At 30.8% G+C, this 24799-nt stretch overlaps 4 protein-coding genes across 6 annotated transcripts; 3 read left to right on the forward strand and 1 right to left on the reverse strand.

Moving 5' to 3' along the window:
* Positions 1–527: 527 nt before the first annotated feature.
* On the forward strand, positions 528–3909 carry LOC127071350 (protein obstructor-E-like). 2 transcript variants are annotated; one of them, XM_051010526.1, is made up of 6 exons: positions 528–583; positions 717–827; positions 2115–2309; positions 2788–2972; positions 3266–3498; positions 3704–3909. In XM_051010526.1, exons 2-6 carry the CDS (start codon positions 779–781, stop codon positions 3738–3740), a joined length of 699 nt encoding a protein of 232 aa, XP_050866483.1. In that variant the 5' UTR covers positions 528–583; positions 717–778; the 3' UTR covers positions 3741–3909. The 2 variants fall into 2 exon arrangements, with proteins under 2 accessions (XP_050866483.1, XP_050866482.1); XM_051010525.1 differs by having other exon boundaries at positions 529–827.
* A 2079-nt stretch (positions 3910–5988) lies between these two features.
* Positions 5989–7675, forward strand: LOC127071347 (protein obstructor-E-like). Of its 2 annotated transcripts, XM_051010517.1 has the most exons (4): positions 5989–6501; positions 6793–7210; positions 7349–7419; positions 7505–7675. In XM_051010517.1, exons 1-3 carry the CDS (start codon positions 6234–6236, stop codon positions 7374–7376), a joined length of 714 nt encoding a protein of 237 aa, XP_050866474.1. In that variant the 5' UTR covers positions 5989–6233; the 3' UTR covers positions 7377–7419; positions 7505–7675. The 2 variants fall into 2 exon arrangements, with proteins under 2 accessions (XP_050866474.1, XP_050866473.1); XM_051010516.1 differs by lacking the exon at positions 7505–7675 and having other exon boundaries at positions 5991–6501; positions 7349–7503.
* Positions 7676–10175: 2500 nt separating this feature from the next.
* Positions 10176–13074, forward strand: LOC127071349 (protein obstructor-E-like). The gene is made up of 5 exons (XM_051010524.1): positions 10176–10668; positions 11823–12041; positions 12172–12439; positions 12529–12663; positions 12758–13074. The coding sequence occupies exons 1-5, from the start codon at positions 10608–10610 to the stop codon at positions 12771–12773; spliced, it is 699 nt and encodes a 232-aa protein (XP_050866481.1). The 5' UTR covers positions 10176–10607; the 3' UTR covers positions 12774–13074.
* A 418-nt stretch (positions 13075–13492) lies between these two features.
* Positions 13493–23506, reverse strand: LOC127071345 (protein obstructor-E-like). The gene is made up of 3 exons (XM_051010513.1): positions 23076–23506; positions 15169–15579; positions 13493–14584 (listed from the first exon to the last, which is right to left on the reverse strand). The coding sequence occupies exons 1-3, from the start codon at positions 23134–23136 to the stop codon at positions 14271–14273; spliced, it is 786 nt and encodes a 261-aa protein (XP_050866470.1). The 5' UTR covers positions 23137–23506; the 3' UTR covers positions 13493–14270.
* Positions 23507–24799: the final 1293 nt, after the last annotated feature.

Genomic DNA, 24799 nt, shown 5'->3' on the forward strand with positions numbered 1-24799 from the left:
CAATAACGAAATATATATATATATATATATATTAATAATTTAGTATATATTTATATATATATACATATTAATAATATAATTACATATATATATCATTATTAAATATATATAATTGAATAAATATACTTCAATTAATAATATAATAATATATATATATATAAAATCATATTAATAATTAGAACAAAATTATAAAACAAAACAGATTGATATTTCCTCAGAATATCGTCTTTTCGGGAGAAAATAAATTCTATTTTGAAGGAACAAAGTGAGAGTAACAAAGTCGCGCGTGCATGGAAAGAAGAAAGGGAATGGTAAAAGCATGCGGTATTCGATTAATCTTAATTCTCGACGGTATTCCAGCGAAGAAAACGAATCGTGAAAGTGGGAGGTGGGAGGCGGAGTGGGGAGTGGGGAGTAAGAGGTAGTGGTGGTGGTGGTGGGGGGCGGGGACTGGGAGGTTAAGAAACGACGAACATAGTGGGGATTGACAGGGTATACCCCCGCGACGAGTAACCGAAGAGCTGCAGTACTTCGCGAAGGAGACGCCATTCTCTAAAGAGCGTTCAAAAAATATTCTTTTCTTGTATATATATTTCTAAAAAATATATCGTTGAAGATATATCTAATATATCACATACTTATATATTTTTTTTTTATTTTATAAGTCGTTTACATTCGATTCGTTATTTAAATTATTTTCTTTTTTCGATCGACAGCGTCGGAATCGAGGCATCAAGAAAAAAAAAAAGAAAAAAGTAAAGAATAAAGAAAAAAAAATATGATTCGAGAATGTCTTGCGACGATCCTGGCCGTAGCTGCGGTTGCCCGTGAGTATTTTTCTTCTTTTCTTTCTTTTCGTTCTTCTTCTTCTTCTTCTTCTTCTTGTTCTTCTTCTTTTTTAATTTCTTATTCCATCGAAACGTATTTTTTTTTTTTAATAAAGTAAAAATAGACAACAAAAAAGATAATATTTCACGTTAAAATACGCCAAGTATTTATGTAATAATTTAAGTATTTACAAGCAACAATCGAACATATGGGTATCCTCTTAATTTTTTATTTGAATTTATTTAAAGATAACATTTTTATTAATCCCGATTAAATTGATTGACAGGATTATTGATAATTATAGATTTTGAGAATACTTTATTCTTACTTGTTGACGATCGACTTTGAGAAAAAAAAAAGAAAAGAGAAATAGACAGAAAAAAGATAAGATAATAGAAGATAAATATATCATTTTGTCTGAGGTAAAATAAAATTTCGTTCGTTCATCCGTAAAACGTGAAATAGTTGTAATGGCGCTCGTAACAAAAAGTCAATTGATTTTAATGAAACATTGACTGACTTTCTTCTTGGTAAGTAAGTACTTACCAACTTACAAGTATCTAATTCTTTGTGAAATTTAGATATAAAAAAAGAAAAAGAGAGAAAATATAAAAATTCATTACGAACAGAGTAGGCATTTATATACATATACATGTACATATACATATACATATACATATATATGTATCGGAAGAAAAGAAGTATAGTTTGTGCGTAGAATTACGGAGACAGTCTCGTATTAAACTTTCTAAATTGTAAATGTCAGAATATCTCTATCGGCTCAGATGTTGCATAAGTAATATGCCATGGTTTTATCGTACGTCCTTTATAAACTAGTAAATCGTACAATTACATAATAAAACTAAAATATTATCGCTATCCGTCGATATATTATAAACTTCCTGAAGAAATTCACGTTTGCGAACCGGCAAGGAAATAGTACAGGGTTCGTCAACCTCAAGAATCGAATGTAACTGTTCGCCAAACCGCTTTTGATACCGGTAGCCAAGCGTTTTGTACTTACTTTACTCTCGCTTTCGCGACGACTCTTATAGAACAATCGTTAGAAATATCCTTTTTATGAAACGAATTTTGAACGTTCTAAAAAATAAACTTTATTGTAACATTAAGAGTATAATATTCGTATTAGATTGATAATTCGAATTGTTCGTCATAATAATTATATATCGCCAATTATTAATTTCTAATGTTTTTCATAAAATTATAAAAAAAAAGGATTATCGAACGAGGAGTAGATTGACAAATAGATTGATAAATATTTTCAGATGGTGCTTTCAATTGTCCGAACAAAGATGGCCAATACGAGGATGTGAAACAATGTGACAAATATTACGACTGCTTGGACGGCGTACCTACGGAAAAATTATGCCCCGACGGGCTAGTTTTCGATCCCTTAAACCGCAAAGTCAACAAGTGCGATCATGTTTTCAACGTCGATTGCGGCGATCGTCTTGAGTTGCGTAAGTTCTTCTATCAGCTACTTGCTTATGGATTATTGATAAAAAAAAAAAGAAAAAAAAAGGTTACACTATAAATAATTAATTGATCGATCGATTAATCGGTACAGATTTTTTTCTTTGATCGAACAATCGTTCCAATTACGAGGATAAATGAAAATGAGGAAAAGTGATTGTTGGATTAATGAAAAAAAATTAAATGGTAGTTCATGTCGTTTTTATATCCAGTGATTTTTGAAATATTGAAATACGATATCGTGTGCCTGTGAAGTCAAACGAGACGAGAACTTTCGCGAGTGGAAAGGAGTTAACAGTGTCTTTCGCTTCCGCGGTTAAACGTCCTTGACATACAGGATACAGTGTCAGTCAATAATTAATAAGCTAAGGCATTAATGACGTTGAATTTAATATATTCTTATAATTTTTACTCTTTTAATCATTTTTTCTCTCTCTTTCTCTCTCTCCCTCCTCACTTCAACAGAACCACCACAACCAACGAAAAAATGTCCACGTAGAAATGGTTTCTTCGCTCATCCAGAACCGTCGGTTTGCAATGTATTTTACAATTGCATCGACGGCGAAGCCATTGAAATAACATGCACTACAGGTTTGCATTTCGATGAATATAGCGGAACTTGCGTTTGGCCGGACAGTGCTGGACGTGAGGTAAAATATTAATTTTCCTTTTAATACCTTGTTTATGTTACCTTAAAACAAATTATTATTATCGTCGGATCTACGATCCGGTAAATTGATAATGATACGAATAATTCATAAAATCTATTATTACGATAAAAGTAAAAAAGAAAGCGAACATTACCTGATGTTACGTGTATATATATATAAAATATTCGTACTCGTTTTTATTGTTTTAATTTCGATTACTTTTATAAACGAGATACATGTGTTAATTATCATCTTTTCTCTTTCTCTCTGTTTCTTTTTCTCTTTTTTTATAGGGATGCGGAGTGGTGGATAAGAAATTGAAGGATGGTTTCGAGTGTCCGAAGGAGAGTCAATTAGATAGCCGAGGTATGGCTATCGATCATCCTAAATTTGCACATCCGGACGATTGTCAAAAGTTTTACGTATGTTTGAATGGAGTGACACCACGTGAACAGGGTTGTAGCGACGGTACTGTGTACAACGAAGAGCAACAGAGGTGTGACGCACCTGAAAACGTTCCCGGATGGTACGTATTTGAAAAAAGAAAAAAAAAAACAAATAAACAAATACACGTATTAAGAACAAATTGCTTTGGAGAGATCCAATTCATATTGACTTTTCTTTGTCATTGATAAATATATATATTCTTTCCTTTCTTTTTCTTCTCTCTCTTTCTCTTTCTTATTCTATCTTTATCTATTTCTATCTATCTCTCTCTCTCTATTTTACAGCGAGGACTGGTACAAGGATGATGACAAAAAACCATAAAGGATCATTCGAAACTCATATGTCCCGCATCGGGACGCCGCTCGTACTGCCTTTTATTTTTAATCGCGATTAGTTTGTAATAATAATCATTTACGTGAGAAACTAGGCGTATTATTGTTTCGAAATAAATTTTAATTTTTACCTTAGATAACGTTTTATTCTCTCTCTCTCTTTCTCTCTCTTCTCTCTCTTCATCTTTATCTATGAATTTTTTTTTCCTTTTCTATAACTTAATATTATTTTCATGATCGTTGATTACCCGACCTAAATGAATTTTGCTACGTTTTAATAAACGTTATTCTCTCTCACTCCCCATCCCTCTCTACTTCCTTCCATCGTTATTCTTCGTTTATCAAAAACATTATCTCGTGTAATCGTTAGAAAGTTAAACAGCCGATTGACGAGCATAACTTGACTTATACTTATTTAAGTAAGTAGGTATACGTGATTCGTGACAGTTAAACTATTCGTTATTGAAATCTCGACTTCGAACGAATTCGAAAGGCCTTGGAATCGTTTTCTACGGTACAATCGTATTTACTCACACAGATAGACGCCGAAAACTTTCTCCGTCGTTTGGTTATTTTCTATTTTTCCATTACTCCGACTCTGACGGGCTCAACATGTTCGATCCCACTTTCTTCTTCTTTCTATCTCGTAGCTGATGATTGAAAAAAGGAAAAAAAAGCAAAAAAACGATCTATAGATATTTGCATAAAATTGGTTACAAATTTTTTACGAAATTGTCTTTTTTCCTTCTTCTTTCTATCTCGCAGTCGATGATTGAAAAAAGAAAAAAAAAAAGGGAAGAACGATCTATGGATATTTGCATAAAATTGGTTTCAAGATTTTTACGAAATGGTCTTTTTCTTTTTTTCCTTTTTTGCTTCTTCTTCTTTCTATCTTATAGTCGATCATTAAGAAAAGAAAAAAAAGGAAAAAAAGAAACAATCTATAAATATTTATATAAATTTGGTTTTAACTGTTTTACCAAATGTCTTATAGCTGATTCTTAATAATAAAAAAAAAAAGTAATAATAATAAAGAGTTACGAATCATAAGAAAATCAATAGATATCTATATAAACTCGTTTTCAATCTTTTTTTACGAAATGCTTACGTTTCTTTTTTTTTTTTGATAGACCTCTGTAAAATCAAAGGGTAAAAAAAGAATTTGTCAGATTTATTTTTGTAATATAATAAAGTAATAATGCAAAGTAATTTCTCTGTAATAACGATTTCTCTTATGCAAACAGAGAGACATTTTTATCCATACCATATGGATACACTTGTCCTCGATGGACTTTCTCTCGATCAGAGCCTGACTCGTTATATTTTTCCAATTATAAAATATCTAACCTTAACGTTGATAAACCGAATAAACTGAAAATAATCTGAAACGTTTCGTTCATTCGAAAATGATGATATTATTTCGTCATTCCAGTTATAATGTTCCTATTATAAAGTATCTAAGCGTGGAGAAATAAATTAAATTGATAAGTCTAAAAATAATGGAGGTTTGAGGGGAGAAGTAAGAAGTGTGAGTATGAAGGGGTGGGTGAGGAGGGCAAGATTTACAATCGTTGTTATTTATTCGCGATTAGAGAGAATCCCTAAGTATGAAAACGAAGATATTAATGTCACAACGGTTAGCAAGAAAGTTACTTGGGAAATGTCAAAGAGATTGTATAGGATGAATAGATATGAATGTTAAAGGAGAAAGGAAAAGGGTGGGTGAGAATAAGGACTATCTTCGAAATGTCAGAAAATCAAATCGTCTCGGCCAGTCGAGGTCAAATCGGTCGAACGTGAAACGAATAAGAGTAGGATGCAATTTGGACATATACGTGTATATATGTAGCTGTTCTATCGATGGTAGAAATAAAAGGAGATCCGATAAGATATTATGACAATGATAACAATAAAATGATAACGAAATCGGTGCTGATGGTAGGAGTAAGAGATGGGTATGGAAATAAATGATAGAAAATAAAAATAAAAAAGTAAAATTTTCTTTTAAACGATATCGTAACGTTCGAAATGATCCTGTAATTGTAACTTCGTGCAATTTCTCAAGTTGTAAGCAGGGAGAAAGGTTATACGTGTGCGTGTTTATGCGAAAGAGAAGCATGCGAATAAAACAGAGAGGAAAATAGAGAGAGAAAGAGAGAGAGAGAAGAGTTTCGGCGAAAGAGGGTGGGGGTATCGTGAAATGCAAGGTAAGAAACCAACGGTGGAGAATGTTGGGCCCGTGCCAATCAGGATCAGTTGTTATCGAATCTGCAGCGGGAGTATATACTGACACGCATTCGCTCCGCAAATAATCTGTTTGTGTGAAATCTGTTCGTTGTATTTAGCAGGAAATAGAGAAAAAAGGAAATAAATAGATAGAACACGAGTGTCACGTATCACGTAGTTCGAGCAAGTGATTAGTAAAAGCGTTGAAATCAATATAATAAGGATAAATACGGGAGGGGGTGAAAAAAAAGGAGTCATGTCGTACGAGTATATCCGTCGTCGTGTACCATTAATCTTTATGTTATTATTTCTGACATTGAACAAGATCGAAGGACAATTTCGTTGTCCCGAGTCTAAAGGTTTTTTTCCAGATTTGGAACAGTGTGACCTTTATTATTCCTGTGTGGACGGTAAGCCCGAGGAAAAACTTTGTAAAGATGGTCTCGTATTCAGAGACGATAATCCGAAAAAGGAACTTTGCGATATACCGGCTAATGTTCCATGCGGCGACAGGACTTTATTACGTATGTTGACTTATATATACATATATACATAGATATATATATTTAATTATTAGAAATATAATATATTTATATATATATAATAAATATAAATATATATATTTCTACTCTTATAAATCGATTCGAAATTAATATAAAATAATCATTAAATAATTAAATATCTGTACCATTTAATATTTAATACTGACAAATACGTGTATATTATAAAACATTTCTTTTATTTTATTATTACACTTTTTTATATAAGTATATATATATATGTATTTACACACATCTATATATATGTATATACAGAGGAACCACAATCAAGTAAAGGATGTCCACGAGCAAACGGATATTTCAAGCACGAGGATCCAACAGCCTGCGATAGATTCGTTAATTGCATAGACGGTATACCACAAATAATGCCGTGTCCACCTGGTTTGATTTACGAGGATAAAATGTCGAGTTGCGTTTGGCCGGCCGACGCCAGTAGATTATGCGAGAACGTTAAACGCGACGTCCTTGACGATGGTTTCGTTTGTCCGGACGGTGACGTGGCTGGTCCATTGGGACGTGTTTTACCTCATCCGACCTATCCGCATCCTGAGGATTGTGCCAAATTTTACATATGTAAGAACGGTGTTGTACCGCAAAAGGGACAATGTGATAGTGGCACAGTATACAACGAGGAAAGTTTTAGGTGTACCGAACCCGAAAATGTACCGGGATGGTAATTTCTAATTTTTCTTTTTTACTTTTTATATTTCTTTTTTTATTTTTTATTTTTTATTTTTTTTTTTTTTGGAAAGATAAAGATCCTTCGAAATATCACTCGACTTGTTTTTCTTTCTTTCTTTTTCTGTTACAGCGAGGATTATTACAAACGGAAGAACTAAGTCAGAAGATATACACGGTGCCAATTTATTACCATACGTTACTGTACGTTTATAGCGCATAACTTTTTACCTGTAGAAATAATAATAATAATAATTATTATAATAATATACGTAATATAAATGTCTAGACCTGCGTGATACATCTCGGACGATCTTTTTCCATCTACCTTGAGAAGAAGAAAAAAAAAGGAAAAAAAAAAGAAAGAAAAAAAAGACAGAGAAAAACTTGAGCGTTAACCTCTCCGATTAGATCGATTAGATCGTGTCTAGCATAAATAATTATGTCGTGTGTCATTTAATATCAACGTATATCATTCGAAGAACTACGTATCGATTACCATAGTTAAGATTAACTATAGTTGATTGTCGAAGTAGAATAGCTATCGGATGACTCGTCTATGATTTAATGAACGTCCTACGATAATTATATAGATCGACGATCGATGATCGACGATTCAGATATCTTTTATAAAATCGTTCGAGTAATTTCTCTCTCTCTCTCTCTCTCTCTCTCTCTCTCTCTCTCTCTCTCTCTCTCTCTCTCTCTCTCTCTCTATCTCTTTTTTCCTCTTTACTCACGCGATTGCAACCTTTCTCTTTACGTAATAAACGATGCGCTTGCTTCCATCGATTCTACGGACAAATTATTAACATTTCTTTGATATTCGAAGTAAGTTGGAAAAAGAGTGAAAGTATGATCGCTATTTACTCGCGGTTTGTTTATTATAAAGGATATATTTATATCTTAAACGAATATAAAATTGTTATTAGTTTTATCCATTTAATCGTGATATATTTATTAAAAAAAATATATATATCATAATAAGAAATACTTTCACGTAGATTTCCTATCAAAACTTTTTACATTAGAAGAATTTTTTCTTTTTTTTTTTTTTTTTTCATTAAAATCACATTGACAAAAGGTAATATACAATCGGATTGTTAATTGAATAGATTTATAGATTAGAATTGAAAGTGATGTATTTAGATAATTAGATCGTTAGATATTAGATTGGAAATTAGATAGATTAGAATCTTAAACGTAAGATGTGAATTTCTTCGAAAAATCTTTCTATCTTTATAGAAAGTAACAATGCAATAATGACGAAAATGATACGTTTGTTTGACATAAAAAAGAAACTACTTCTATCTTATCGAAAAAAAATTTTGATATTTCTATTACATGAGCTAATATTATAGGAGAAACTTCGTATTGCATCGAGAAAAAAATTTGCAGTAAATCTCAAATAATAGTTACAAAAAAAAAAAAAAAACAAAAAAGAAAGAAACTTTATCTGCAATAAAATTAGATAGATTAGATCCTAAACGTACAATCTACGAAATTCTTCTAATATCATCCGAGAAACTGCGCCTTGCGTTAAAAAAATTTTTTTCGATAAATCTCAGATAATAATTAAAAAAAAAAAAAAAAGAAAAAGAAAAGAAACTTTATCTGCAATAAAATTAATTAGATTAAATCTAAAATACAACGAAACTCTTCTAATCTAACATTATTCGTGAAACTGCATGTTATATTAGAAAAAAAATTTGCGATAAATCCCAGATAATGATTTAAAAAAGAAAAAAAAAGAAAAAAAGAAAGAAACTTTATCCGTGTAATAAAATTAGATAGATTACATCCTAAACATAGAGCCTACGAAATTCTTCGAAAAATTTGTCTGCCTTTATAGGTGCCAACAATGCCGAGTTATCGAAATCGGGTAAGAATAATCGTCGTCATAGTCGTCGTCGTCATCGTCGGCTTTCACCACATTCACATCTACAACCAATCACTTGCCGGTCTTCGAACCGAATGGTATGGTGGAATCTTACGTAAGATCGTTAAAGGTCCGGGGTAGAAGAGAAAGAGAAAGAGAAAGAAAAAGAGAAAGAGAAAATATAAAAAGAGATAGACCGTATATATATAAACATATAGTAGATTGCAAGTACATATATAACAGTACTTACATATACACGAACATACACATATACCAGAAAAAGACCTGTATGCGTGATCAACGCCAGCCGTAATCGTTAGTTACGTTATGCGAACGTTGCGATTATGCTAACGTCTATCTCTTCTTCTTACCGTTCGTTCGTATGCAAGATCGGTAGTCGTATAAATACGAGTCGATTTTTTTTCGATTTATCGAATAGGTAAGTCACTACATAGTTATACCAAAAATGGTCGTGAACAGCTCATCGTCGTTTAGGATGTCCGTCATGTCACTGTTGACCAAAACGTATCTCACGAATTAATTATTATAGTTAGTTATTATACGAATTAATTCGAAGAAGCTCGATTTTTATAATTTTTATATTCTTTTCTTTTCTTATTTACTTTTTGTTCTTTCGTTTTCTTTTTCTTCCTTTCTTTTTTTTGTTTTACAAAGAAATTTTGTGGAATGCGGAAATGAAAAAAAAAAGGAAAAGAAAGATTGCTCGACAACGTAGAAAATATTAACAAGTACATGCTATCGTTCTTAATTGATCGCTTCAATAAGCAAGCACGCATATAGATGGATATATAAAAAGAGTGGTGAGGAAAAAAGGGAGAAGAGAGTAGAAGGAAGGAATAATTACGAACAGCTAAAAGAGAGAAATTATTAAATGCAAAGAAAAACTATTAGAAAGGTGAGCTTTTTTAGAAAATTTTTCTTTATCCCTAATATATCCAAAAACTGTATTAAATGTTTAATGCCTATCCATGAGAACGCTTTAATAATTAATAAAAATAGGATCAAAATTTTAATGAAAAAGAAGAAAAAAAAGAACAAAGAAATACGACCAAAGAATATTGAAAAACACAAAAGAAAAGAAAAATAGAGAAAAAATCGTACGTAAAACGAGTACGCGTTTTTAACGTAACTATCCAATCCCGTTGTTTTTGCTCATGATGTTTAACTCATGATCCTTTCTTCGGGTGCGTTCGGTCGAACGACGAAAGCGTACGAACGAACTGCGGTCGGTTAAGAAATCGCTAAAAAGAAAGACAGGCGAGTGAGTGAGCAAGTGTGAGTGAGTGAGGAGTGAGTAGAGAAGTAAGGAAGAAGGGTGGGGTCGTGAGACATGCTTTTCACGAATCCGAGTGAAGGGAGAGAAGTCCTGGTGTTCTCTCGAGGCCAATAACTGTTCGAGCCAATCGTCGAGGAAGCATTGAGATATAGTCATAGTTGAAAATACAGACAAAACAGTAGAGAACAATTTAAATCTAACAATATTATTCGGACTATGAGCCGTTCGAGAAGCACGATCCGATTGGCCCTCTTGTTGGCCGTATTGTCATCGTCGGGTGAGTTTTCATTATTTTTTTTTTATTTTTATTTCTATTTCTTTTTTTTTTTATTTCTTTATCTTTTCGTGAGCACGCGAATACGCGCATGTGCGTGTGAGATTTTTTTTTAACACATTTGTCGCATATACATATATATATATACAAAACACAAGTATGCGCGAGTTATGGAGTTTATTACGTCGTTATTAAATTTTCGCCACGTTCAGGAGGATCGTAGTCCTTATCGATCAACGTACGCGAGTGCATTGACGCATCGCATCACAATGATGCAAACAGACGACGCGTAAGATACGTCCGGACGTTACATCCCACACGCACCATCTTTATTTACCATCGGAATTAACTTTCCATCTCGGATACTCGAATCGAAATGACGACAACGAGGCGTCGTCCACAGTTCCGCGTTCACCTCGTTCGCCACGATCGATCGTTTCTTACCAGCTATGCTTTTTTCTTCTTACCATATGGACGGCTAGTTATCGTTCTGATTCGTAGATAAACGTCTATTATGACATAACGCCGATCTTCCTTTCGTCTGTAGATTCTTTTTTTTTCTATTTTTTCTTTGATTTTCGTTTTCGCTTTCTTATTCATTTTTTTTCTTTTACATTATTTTTTCATATTCGTCGTAAGCGTAAACCTTTTTTTATTTCTTTTTGATCTGAAGAACAATTTCTTATTCCTTTTCTTTTTTTTTTTTGATAGTAATGATAATGATAATGATAATAATAATAAAATAATAATTATTATTATTGTATTATATCTATTTTTATTATTCTATATTATTATTCCTTATTTTTTATGTTCTAAATATTTTATATTAATTATTATTGTACATTAACTATTTTTATTATTGTTATAAAAAAATAATAATAAAATAATAATTATCATATTCATTATTCGAAGCTTAAAGAACATTCGATCTTTATGATCAGAAAGTCTACAATCTATTTTATCCTTGAGACCCATAAACATATACGTATAGATGAAATAAAAATGTTACCAACGATATTTATAGATTCTCTCTATCTTTTTCACTTTCCTTCAATATATATCATATATATATATATATATATATATATATATATATATATATTTCTATCGATATTCGATTGAATTCATATTGATAATATATATACATTATTTTTTAGTTAAAGCTACTACGCTTTTCGGTGCACCGCCATGCCCCGATCCGTATGGAGTCCACGCATATGCTCATCCAGAGGATTGCAATAGTTTCTTTTTATGTACGAACGGCACGTTGACACTCGAACATTGTGAAAATGGTTTATTATTTGACGGACACGGTGCTGTACATAATCATTGCAATTATTATTGGGCCGTTAATTGTGGACACCGCAAACATGATCGTAATTATACCTTAACAAATATTATTTATACCAATTGATACACTATCAAAACATTATATACAAATGTATTCATTTTTCTTTCATCATATTTTAACAAATTAATTTACATTTTAAAATAATTAATTTACAGTTACACCTTTGAGCTCGCCCGGTTGCGAATTTCAATTTGGACTTTATCCCGACAGTGATACCTGTAGCACTACTTACATCAAATGTGTTCATGGACAACCACTTCAAGAACATTGTGACGCTGGTTTAGCATACGATCCAAAAACTCACACTTGCGTTTGGCCTGATCAACTTTTGCCATATTGTAATCCGGAAGCCATTGTTGGTTTCAAATGTCCCCACAAAGTACCAGCACGTAGTGCTGCAGCAAAGTTCTGGCCTTTCCCAAGGTACGATATAAATTCAATTACACTGATTGTAATTTTATATTTATTATCAATTCAAAAATTTATTATTAAATTAAAAAATTTATTCTTAGATTCCCGGTGCCTGGTGACTGTGGTAGATTGATAACTTGCGTCGAAGGACATCCGCGTCTTTTGACATGCGGTGACGGTAAATTATTTGATTCCGTTAGTTTGAGCTGTCTCGAACCCGAAGAACTACCACATTGGTATGTATAAAACAAATAAACAAAAAAGCACAAATCACAAAATTAAAATTTTTTCCTATCGATAATATAATAATAAATAATATTTTATTTTCAGTGCCAATAGCCTGTAATAGTTCGATCGGTTTTACTTCATACACACGTGTAATGGGATCCTTTTTCTTCGTTTCTTTTTTTTTCTTTTTTTTTTCATAAAAACTGACATAATACACCGAAGAAGAATGTGAACGTCTTACGTCGTAAATACAACGGATGAAAAATAATATCTATCTTTGATGGGGGAAAAAACATATAGATGAAAGGCCATTCATCGTGTTGGGCAAAAAGATATATCAATATTCGTCTCGAATATCTGTAATATTCTATTTAATGATCGACAAATTGAAATAAATCTATTAAAGGTTATTACATTAACGTGCGACACAATAATTGTCATAATCGTCATAATTGTCATAAAACCAATACAATCACAATTTCTCATGTCCTTTACGTGTTAAAATATAAAATATAAAAGTAATAATAATAATTATTATTATTATAATTATGATATATATATATACTCCGAAAAAAATTTCTCGATTTCATACTTCAAGGTCTGTAATCGAGAACATGCATACATATGTGCGATAAATACGTACTTACGTATTGTTGGTACGAGCAGTATTAAAAAAAAGAAAAGAAAAGAAAAAAAAATGAAAGGCCGTAACATTTACCTTGACAATTGTTCGTAACATTTGATACTTTTAATGGAACTTCCGTATATATCTTTGAAAGAAGAAAAATATATATATCTTAGGTACTGGGAAAAAGTAGAATAAAACGTTTAGCAGCGTCTAAAAAAAATATATAATATACAGTTTATTTCATGTATTTCTACATCGACCAGGTGTAATTGCGTTTGAATATTTCTAATATAAGATTAAGAAAACCAGGGCGGGGGTGGGGGATAGGAGGGGTGGAGGAAGATAATAATAGTAGTGAGTAATGGCTAAAGAAAAAATATTTACACATCTTCACCGAGGATGAAAAAGAGTGCGGATGATGAACAGGGAGGATTTCTTGTAAAAAAAAGGGAAAAAAAAGAAAAGAAAGAAAAAAACAAAGGAAAAAAAAAACAAGAAAAGAATTAAAAAAAAAAACAAAGACAGATAGAAAAAAAACTTAACGATCTAACGCGAATCACGCTTACGCGCTATTATCGATGCTAAAAATTGCTTGCTTGTTTACTTGCGGATTAAGAATAATATTAGGATTAAAAAAAAGAAAAAGAAAAGAACAACAAAAAAAAAATATAAAACAGAAACCGGGACGGGATAGGTCGTACGGGGAAAGAGATAAACTTACTCTCAATGAGTTCAACCCTAATCTCGATTATGCTTCGCGACACCGTAATGGAAGAAAAGAGAAGACATAGTAAGTATACGAAAAAAAAAAAAAATAAAATAAAAAGAAGAAAAAATTACAATCTGAAAACTCACCCTCGAAAAACGAGTAACTACTTTCGTCGTCTACACACGTAAGAGCGTATGTGTCTATGTGTTTTTTCTTTTTTTTCTTTTTTATAATTTTTTTTTTTTTCTTTCAAACCATACAAACGGAACGACTTAAAATTAATTTCTAGGACGTGCCCGAAGTGGAATGGGTAGGGCACCGGCCGGAAGTGGCGGTACACCAGGCGGTAAATTTTCTTCTTCGGGTTCTTGTTCTTGGATTCTACCATCTTGTAAATCCCCATCCAAACTAGGTTGCGTCGTTGGTACGTCGCAATCTTCGGTAGGTGGTACAACGCATCTCAATGATCGTCTGTCGAAGACCAACATGGCTGGGCATCTTTGCAAACGTGGATAACCACCTTGACATTGCCAGTAACGATTGCAAGACTTTCCTAATGGTACGTTGCCGTTCGCGTCGTCATTACAAAGTGCTGTAATATGTACATATACATATCGTTAATTAGTTATTTCATAAACATATACATTTATATATATATATTTTTTTTTACCCACGCATTTACGTACTTGTCATTGTTTTATTACATTAGGTACACGTGTACGTATAATAATTTTTAACGGGAAGATTATATTCATTTTAATTTGATAAAACAACGTGTAACGTGAAGTAAGTAGTTATATACTTACTTGCTTATTCGAATATTAATCAATCTATTCTCTCTCTCTCTCTCTCTCTCTCTCTTTCTCTCTCTCATTCACTCACTCGCTCTTTTTTTATCGAGATCTCGTTTTCGATGGTGGAGCAAGAAAACAAAAAAAGAAAAAAGAAAAAAAGAAAAAAAAAGAAAAGCCAAGAAAAAGAAACTGGAAGAATCACGCGAAGGTTAAAGAAGAAAAAAGAAAAGAAAAAAAAGAGAGAGAAGAGATATCGAAGAGAAAGGCATAACGAGTCGAGATTACTTTCTTTTCTTTTCTTGTTTTTTTCCTCTTTCTCTCCCTCTCTCTCGATCAACGAGATTTTTAAGGAGATAATATGTAAAAAAATTTCGATACTCACGATGTTTTTGACAACCCTCGACGTTTTCGGGCCAATCGCAGGATCGTGCCCTTTCGTTGTAAAGCAGACCACCGATGCATAATTGTTCAGTGGCAGTGCCGTTCCAACAGGTCCAATATCTCGTGCAGGATGTTTCATGGCCAAATATACCATAAAGCCAATCACAGTGTTCAGCTGATATTGGTGGATTTGCTTGGCGTTTACCATCGCAGTAATTAGCTCTCCATGGATAATCGCAACCCTCTGTTACGCCTCTGTGTTTCCCAGCAAATACAAGGCCATTAGGACAATCGAATAATTCTGGTCTACCATTAACGCATTCCCAATAACGATCGCAATATTCTATATCGCCGACCACTCTCGATTTCGTCTGACAAGGATCTTCCTGATGTTGCTTCTGACCGTAACATTCTGAAATTTCATTCTTTTATTTATCTGTTTTCTTTTTATTATTTTTTTTAAAAGACAACATTTGCGAAAGCTTAGATCACGTCGTCGTGATACCATCGTTAAGGATTCTCAAGGACGAAATGCGTAAAAGAAATGGCACGCATTTGCAACGTGTCATCATCATCATCATTATCATCATCATCATGATCATCAAGGAAAACGTGTGTTCGTATATGTGTATATGTGTGTATGTGTATTTGCGTGTGTTTCTTTTACGAATTAAGAATTTTCACACGTCTTCCTTCTTTTATTTCCATGGTCTTCTTTTTGTTTTCTTTTTATTTTTTGATTTTACAACAAGTTCGAAGGTCGCACGTTGAGCGCATGAATTGATTGATTAAACATGTCGTCGTCTTCGTCGTCGACGTCGATGTCCATGACATTATGAATATCGAATTATATTCTTTAGTGTATATTTTTTATAGCTTATTTTAAATTCACCGATTTATGTCTATCTTTGAGAAAAATTTTCTAAAAATAGATGATATTTAAATTATTTCGTTATTTTCTTTATTCAAGTTTACGATCGTTTAAATTATCAATAATTATTAAAGATCATGATGGAAATACGCGTTGATCGCAATTAGATGTTACATATTCTATAGATTCATAAGTTTTTTCTTTCATATTTATTCTATAATGATTAATAATGAGGTGATGAAATTAGTAAAAAGTGTAAGATAGCTTTATAAATGTCTTCTGTTGGCATTTTCACGCGTATTATAATTAAAAGTTTTGTAAATCATTAAACAAACAAAGTTTCTCAAATATATACATATATATATTTAATTCGGACAAATAAATAAACAATTTCTTTTCCTGATTGATTCTGAGCAAACGTTGAAAATAATTCTCACATCGTTGTTCTCTCTTTGATCAAGTATGTACATACTTACTTACGTATTTATGTAACGCATTTCTCTCTTAGATAATGTAATACAAATTAAATCGAACCAGGTATTCACTACCGTTTTACAACTAAATATGTACGCGCGATTAGAAAAATAAGGTAATCGAAAAAAGAAAAAGAATAAGAAAAATGAAAAGGAAAAAAAAAAAAGATACTAGTATGGCCAGAGTGGTGAAAGTGTAACGAGTTTTGTCGCGAAATGTTAACTGGAAATCGTTGAAAAAAAAAAAGAAAAAGAAAAAGAAAAAAGAAAAAAGTTAGCGTAAAGCGTACATAAATGCATAAAGAGAAAGAGAGAGAGAAAATAGTTGTTATACGATGTTCGATCAACGAGACTTGCCATTTTCGTCTGATATACAGTAAATACTACACGTATTTAATAATGTCATTAACTTTTACAATCTCACATTGCGGTAATAAGAGTACGAACGCTTTCACCGAACGTGCTCGTTTCCTTCCGACGTTAACGTATTTAAAAATTACGTTAATAAACCTAAATGAAAGTCGGATAAGCTTATTTAAAAAAAAAAAAAAAATGAAAAGAAACATAATAATTATCTTAAAGATTTCTCAATAGAAGAAGACGTATCTATAATCGATACATATATATCTATATATATGAACAAAGCATGGAGATAACATTTGTTTAAAAACATTCACTAATAAAATTTCTACGACAAAACGTAAAAACGTTCCGCTTTAAACGAACGATTTTTAATAAAAAAAGACAAAAAAATAATAATAATAAAAAGGAAAAGAAAAATAAAATCGTTCGATTAGATCTGTGCTATGTGAAATCTGTGTAAATTTACGAGTTAAATATGGCCGATACGAAAGATATTTAAGAAAAATACGTAATTACGATATCATTGCGATATTATTAGCAACGAAATATTTGAACAAATGTATACGGAATATTATTTTCCTTTAATAGTACTAAGATATGTAAATATTTAATTGTTTAATTAATACGAAGGAAAATATCGTTTAATATAATTTATCAATTAATAACACGGTACATAATAAACAAGTTAATGGATGCAAGATGATAATTATGTAAATAATCATGGTAAGGAAGTCGTCGAGAGAATGTTCCAAAAGAATTAATATAATTCGATCGACATTTTGCTTTGACTTATATACAAGAGCAAAAGTATGTAAATAGTAGTATAAGTTTAAGGTGGGAAGTCGGCCAGTATCTCGCTCCCAAGAGAGCGCTCTCTCGTGGATTATACGAGTGAAAGTTCCTAGCCTTGACTCGCAACCTTCGTGTAAAACCTCGCCTTGTGTCTCGCCTCTCCCATCATCGAACTCTCCAGAGTATTCCCAGTATTAATATCAAAATTTAATGCTATTGGTATACGATGTTATATATATATAAATAGTTAAATAGATTTAGTTTTATATATGTGTTTATATGTGTGTTTATGTGTGATTAAAAACTTCTAGTATTACGACCTAGATTGATTAACGAGGATTTGTTTAACAAAAAGAAGACTGCATCGATTTACGGAATTGTTTTTATCACGAAATAATTACTTTAAGAAGGTTGAGATTAATTTAATAAATAAGAGAAAGAAAAAGAAATTAAGAAGGAGTTAAAATAAATTCATTAGAGTAAAAATATTTGTTTTTTTGATTGTTGATATAATATATTTTTTAAATAGATTATATATATTATTATTATATATAATATATCTAAGGGATATATAATCTCTTCATTATGTTTTACTTTGTTTATAAACAACAATAACAAAAAACTACAAATAAAAGAAACGAAAAGTACAATAAAAAAGATAGAGATAGAGAAAGAACATCAATAAAATCAAAGATACATTTCATTTGAATAAAGTTCATTGCACTTGAATATTATGTACCTATGTATATAAGTACGTGTATATGTATTCATATCGGTGATATCAAAGGTGTTAAGGTCTCCTCGCTTAGGCGCACGAACTATTACGGTCAATGACGACTTCTATGTATGTAACTTGAAGATTACCTTCTTCTTCATGATACTTTTGCAAGAAGAGTGACAGAAAAAAGAGAGAAAGAGAAAGAGAGAGTGATAAAACACATAAAAGGTATTTTACATCATGCTGTTTTAGAAAAAGAACTGTTCTAATTAATACAGGTGAATGTGTGTATACACATATATACATATATGTATAATAAAATCATTCATGAATGAAAAATTACAATTCATAGATATATACGAAATGCATTTAAAAAATAATCGAATAATTTTAATGAAACTTTTAATTCAATGATACATTTTTCTCTTTCTTTTTTGTTACTATTTCATCGGTAAAAAAAAAATTAATAATATTTTGTCAATAAGAAAATTGTTGTCATTCTTCCTTTCTTTTTTTATGGTCGATCGATGATCGAAAGAAAAGAGAAAAAAATGTTTTTACGAATGATTTATTAATTATCGGCGAGATAGAACGTCAACGACAAGTAGGAGGAGACATATCATTGAACGAGCAACAAGTTTCTTATGTAAGGGACGCAACACAGAAACGGTGTACAGAAAACGGTGCCGACGTTCTTTAAAGCGAACGCTTACTTTCCCTTCTTTTACGACTCCTTCTAAAGAGTATGAGAATCTGTGGTATGTGTTAGATGGCTCCACCGAAGCTATTTTATTTATGCGATCCACGTTATTATTACGAATTGTAAGTTATCTACAATATTAATAATAAATAATATTCGAAAGATATCTTTTTTTTATCATAGCATGAATTTTATAAGAAATAAAAAAGAACGGTAAAAAAAAGGGAAAGAAATTAAGATGACCGATCTTTTCAAGAATGATCGTAATTTTCTTTTCTTTCTTCTTTTTTTTTTATGCAATTTAATTCATAATAATTTGCGATTCAATTTTTATAAAGAGTGTTAATCAAATTAGTAAGGACCGATTTAAAAGAATGATTACTTCGTTTTTTGTCATTTATTTATTGAATCTATGATTTAATCACTTTAGAAACGTTTGATTCATCTCTTTTCTTTTGCCCTATTTTTTCTGCTTATTCAATTTTTATTTAACGATCTAACGATTTAATTGCTTCAATAAAAACGCTGATTGATTCGAGGGAACAATAATTTTTTTCTTTTCTACTTTTATATAATTTTTAACAATTTACGATGTATTTCTTCGCCATTAAAAAGGAAAAAAAGAAAGAAAGAAAGAAATGAAAATCAAATATTAAACGGTAGACATCCCTTGTCAAGATGAATTAAATCTATCACGAAGTCAAATGTTAAATCGATTCTTTAAATACATCCTGAACATATATTTGAAAAAATTTGTGTAGAAAATATCTTTGACTATGAAAATCCGAACAATTGAACAATATAAAAGAGAACTACGAGAAAATTTTCTAATTCAATCTTTTATAAAAATTTAAATCGCATAAATAAATATGTACTTTGATTTCCTATATCTTCAAGTAACATCTAACGGATCAAATTGCTATATACATAGATAAAATTACGTTCTAACACTGCGACTACATAACATGGCTGTTTGCTTCCGCGAAAAATATTTTCCATGTATATATATATATATATATATATATATATATATATATATATATATATATATATATATATATATATATGTATAAGGAAAACGTAGAAGAAAGTAGTTGACTTTTACAATCGCTATATAGTTAATCTTTATTTAATTATTTGCAATTGACTATGTAACTCGAGTTAACGGTGCAGTAAAATTTCCAACATCCAGATGGAGAGGGGTAGAAGGAGGGGAGGGGAGGAAGAGTGGGGTGGAGAAAAGAATAATGACCGGTTTCGATTGAACTAGATAGAAATTACTTAATGCTACGGCATTCTAGTTTCCGGACTAGACTTGCGTATACTTGCGAGCCTAGACTAGAATTTTAATGACAGATTACGTTAATACGTATTTATTTATACGTATACTATGATAGCCTATTGATCGTTCGTTTGTTGGTATTCGTATTAAAAAACAAAAAAAAAAGAAATAGTAATGATAATAATAATAAAGTATACCCGTATTACTTTTAACTTGAACTTTGTATCGGTGCGTATAAACGTTTTTTCATGACAATTATAAAAAAATTGATATGATTTTTTATGTATATATATATATATATATATATAATCTTTTTATATTTAAATAGTGAAATGTTATAAAGACAAGTGAAAGAGAGAGATAGAAACAGAGAGAGAGTATGTGAACATGTTTATATCGTTTAATCATTTTTTTTTATTGCTTTTTCTTTTTCCTTTTTTTTTTTCTTCGATTGAGAAATGATCCTAAAGATAAACACGACAATCGACTAATAAATATAATATTAATTTATATCTAACTTTTCTGATAATGAATAATTATTTACATTTAATATCATTTATCGGAATGTAAGAGTAAAATGTCGGTGGATTTAAATATGTATACGTTCAAAGAGAATTTTCATCGAACGTTTATACACTCGGTAGAATCTTGCTAACGATTAAGCAATCCTAACGCCTCTCTATTGCAAATTATACGACCTACTTGCGTTCCCTCTATGAAACGTGAAATTCCGTTGTGACGCTTGGTTTCATTAAAAAAAAAAAAAAAAAAAAAAAAAAAAAAGAAGAAGAAGAAAGAATCGAATTTTAATTTATCGTAATTTAATGAATGATTTCAATTTGATATATTTTTCAGTTGCTATTAATCTGTTTATAATATTTTTAAGATGATATTGATACGCGTGCAAAATTTGGATTAATATTTCTAAATTATTATAATACTTTTTAATATGTATATATATCGAAACCATATATATAATATCTTTAACATATCGATATAATTTATAATGATTTAAAAATGAACTCGATACTAATATAATATTTTTAATCGATACCGCTTATAATATTTTTAATATATAATTTAATATGTTGAGTATATATATATTTATACCATTTATAATATCATTAATGTATCCATTTATAACACATTTTTAAGATGATATCGGTACCACTGCGTATATTTTCAAATAGTATGTAACATTCGCGGAAGTATAGGAAACGATTACGGAAATGATGGAAATAATTTTCCCATAGTACTTCTAGTATGTATCTACATAAAACAGGAAGAAGTAACGCGTAGACTAAACTAATTTTTGTAAGGAAAAAAAGAAAAGAAAAGAAAGAAAAAAGAAAAAAGGAAGAAAAAGGACAGACTACTTGACGGTATAGAAAGTAGAATCTCTTACGTAACGTCGCGGTGCAAAATCGAAACGTGCGACAAATCGCCTAGAGGGCTAAACAAGAATCTTAAAACATTCGTTTCTCTCTCTCTCTCTTTCTCTCTCTCTCTCTCTCTCTCTCTCTCTCTCTCTCTCTATCTGTTTGTCCTCCTTTCATTAACAAGAACGAATTACATATTAAAGAAGGACGAAGAAACCAAAATAAAAAAAAGAGACGAAAAGGAATTAGTAAGAGACGAATAATATTTAACGGAAGAGAATTAAAAAAAAAAATAAAATAAAAAACAAACGGAACGAAGATGTAGAAAATGATGAAAGAAAAATTGAGGAAGTTGAAAGAGAAAGGAGTTATAAAAAAAAGTAGAAAGAGAGAAAGAGAAAGAGAGGAAGAGAGAGAGAGAGAGAGAGAGAGAGAGAGAGAGAGAGAAATAAAGAGAAAGAGGTGGGGATAAAACAGTCGATGAGCTACTTTCATATTTTCACTCACAAGACCCAGAGAAAGTTCTTGAGATGTGTGAAATCTGTTGAACGGAGTTCATCATTGTTTAACGATGACGCATGAGAAATGAAAAATCTAAGTACGTCCGATCTTACTTACATCGTCTTAACAATCTTTCCAATCACGATTCGGATTAAAAAATTTGGAGGAATAAAAAAGGATCGACGTGAATGATCGATTCAAAAAAAAAGAAAAATAATGAATTACAAAAAAAAAAGTAAGCAAATCGACAGAGCTCGTAATAATTTCCCGACGACTTTTTAATAATAAAAAACGATAATAATATCTATCGTTAATAATAAATATCACGAATTCGAATTAAATTTGAATTTCATACTATTTTATATAAAATTTTTAACGCACTTGATCTTAAAGAATATTATCGTATGACAGACAAACAACAACAACGATAACAACGACAAAAAAAAATTGATTATTGACTTAAGAAAAATAAAAAAGAAAATGGAGAAAAAGCCACAAGAGAAGAAAGAGTGTAAAAGTAACGGGCGTAAAAGAAAAATACAGCATAAGAAAAAAAAAAGAAAAAAAAGAAAGGAAAAAAGAAAATGGCTCGAGAAAAAGAGGAGAACGAGAGTAGAAGAAAAAACTGACGTGTCTGCTTGCATGCGTGAGTGTTGCGTGTGCGTGTAAGTACGTGTAATATATGAGAATGACACAGAAGTACACAGAAACAATACAATATAATAAAATAAATAAATAAATAAATAAATAAATAAAATAAAATAAAATAAAATAAAATATAATATAATATAATAAACAAAGAGGACGGAGGACGTGTGAACAAACTCACCGTGCGCTATGAGGGCGAAGATCAGAAGAAGAAGAAGATAAACAACTCGTTGACCGGCCATTTTTGTCGTGATGTTCGATTTCAAAAAAAAAAAAAATTATTTACTGTTGTCAACTAACGATTGACGATTTCGATTAACTATTTTGATCTCTTTATACGAATATATATCTCTTCTTTTTATCTATGTCTATATATGTATATATTTATATATATATATGTATTACTATTTATCGGAGTTGTTATTACAACTAACTTTGTTACTACGATCAACGTTGGGATAAATAGTAGTAATAGTAATAGTTATATAGTAATAGGACGTGAATTGTTCCTTCCTTTTTTTTTTCTTTTTTCTTTTTCTTTTTTAAAAAAATTTCGTTTAAACACCGAGAAGAATTTATCTCTCTCTCCTCGGCCGATGAGTTTTCGTGTCGAGTCTGTGGTCACTGGCAGAGGCGTTTGCCTTCGTGTCTTATATGAACTCCCCACTCTTTTCCCTGCACTCGGGCGCGCATAGGAAGGCTTAACTACTGGAGAGAATACACGTATATATATATATATATACACACACACACGTACATACATCCAACATACATACATACATACAAATACACAGAAACGTGCGCGCCGCTGGTTTTCTTCTATTCGAGACCTCCTTGCTACGGCCTCTTATGATCGTGATATCTAACGATTCGAATCCGCATCCCTGACTTTAGCGACTAATTATTAACTAGTTACTCTAATTACAATATTAACTATCAAGATCGATGTTTTCTCGTGTCTTAATTTCATTCGTCGAGATTTTCATACGTAAAAATTTTTCTTCTTTCTTTGTCCTTTGTTTTTAAACTTTATAATGAAAAAAGAAAAGAAAATATAGCGTGTATGGGTTTGAGGGTATTTAATTATGTATTTTTTCATATTCTACATTCTTCTTAATACTTTTTAATAAGAACGTTGTGATGTATGTAAATTAAAATTGATTAATATTCTTTTGTTTTTCTTTTCTTCCTCGATTTTTTGTATTCGAACTTTGGAAGAGAAGAATATTTATATATGTACTTCATATTCAATATTTTTCTAACGTCTTACTATTTTTAATAAGAACGTTATGATATGAATTAAAATTAATTAATGTTATTACCAATTTTCTGCTTTTGTGTTTCGACAAAAAAATTCTCTAAGATTCTATTTCTTTCTTAATTGTCAATAAAAACATAATGATACAAATTAAAATTAATTAATGTAATTATCCGAAAAAAGAAAGAAAGAAAAATTGTATTACAATGTATGAAATTACCAGGGAATCTCTTTAGTAATTATATGTACGATGCTAAATGCTCGCAAGCTAATGTTAAACTAATGATATACGAATGTATATATACATAAATATACATACGTATATTTATTTACTTATTTGCTACGGTACGTTTGGTTTTATACTTGCTTACGTACGTTCATACGTAAGTAAATAAATAAATAAATAAGTAAGTGAATGAGTGAGTGAATACGTATATGTCTACGACAGGTCTAAAGATTTTTTGCACGTGCGCATAACGGATCAAACGACGATAACTGACAAATCATTTCCTTTAGGACCTTTCACAGAATTCGGCGGCAACCTTGCCATTTATATTTCAAAGTAAAGACACATGTAAATGTTGACACTAACTTTCTCACACAGTTATATATATATATATATATATATATATATATATATATATATA

This window comes from Vespula vulgaris, chromosome 21 (assembly GCF_905475345.1).
Source record: "Vespula vulgaris chromosome 21, iyVesVulg1.1, whole genome shotgun sequence".
Taxonomy (NCBI): Eukaryota; Metazoa; Arthropoda; class Insecta; order Hymenoptera; family Vespidae; genus Vespula; species Vespula vulgaris.

What these genes read in the sequence shown, in the direction of transcription:
- LOC127071350 (XM_051010526.1), top strand. Translation starts at nt 779, where the DNA reads ATGATTCGAGAATGTCTTGCGACGATCCTGGCCGTAGCTGCGGTTGCC. An exon ending in CGGCGATCGTCTTGAGTTGC is followed by an intron (nt 2,310 to 2,787) that starts GTAAGTTCTTCT and finishes TCACTTCAACAG; the next exon opens with AACCACCACAACCAACGAAA. An exon ending in CGGACAGTGCTGGACGTGAG is followed by an intron (nt 2,973 to 3,265) that starts GTAAAATATTAA and finishes CTTTTTTTATAG; the next exon opens with GGATGCGGAGTGGTGGATAA.
- LOC127071347 (XM_051010517.1), top strand. Translation starts at nt 6,234, where the DNA reads ATGTCGTACGAGTATATCCGTCGTCGTGTACCATTAATCTTTATGTTA. An exon ending in CGGCGACAGGACTTTATTAC is followed by an intron (nt 6,502 to 6,792) that starts GTATGTTGACTT and finishes ATGTATATACAG; the next exon opens with AGGAACCACAATCAAGTAAA. An exon ending in CCCGAAAATGTACCGGGATG is followed by an intron (nt 7,211 to 7,348) that starts GTAATTTCTAAT and finishes TTTCTGTTACAG; the next exon opens with CGAGGATTATTACAAACGGA.
- LOC127071345 (XM_051010513.1), bottom strand. Translation starts at nt 23,136, where the DNA reads ATGGCCGGTCAACGAGTTGTTTATCTTCTTCTTCTTCTGATCTTCGCC. An exon ending in CTTCGCCCTCATAGCGCACG is followed by an intron (nt 15,580 to 23,075) that starts GTGAGTTTGTTC and finishes ATGAAATTTCAG; the next exon opens with AATGTTACGGTCAGAAGCAA. An exon ending in CGAGGGTTGTCAAAAACATC is followed by an intron (nt 14,585 to 15,168) that starts GTGAGTATCGAA and finishes TACATATTACAG; the next exon opens with CACTTTGTAATGACGACGCG.
- LOC127071349 (XM_051010524.1), top strand. Translation starts at nt 10,608, where the DNA reads ATGAGCCGTTCGAGAAGCACGATCCGATTGGCCCTCTTGTTGGCCGTA. An exon ending in GGCCGTATTGTCATCGTCGG is followed by an intron (nt 10,669 to 11,822) that starts GTGAGTTTTCAT and finishes ATTATTTTTTAG; the next exon opens with TTAAAGCTACTACGCTTTTC. An exon ending in TGGACACCGCAAACATGATC is followed by an intron (nt 12,042 to 12,171) that starts GTAATTATACCT and finishes ATTAATTTACAG; the next exon opens with TTACACCTTTGAGCTCGCCC.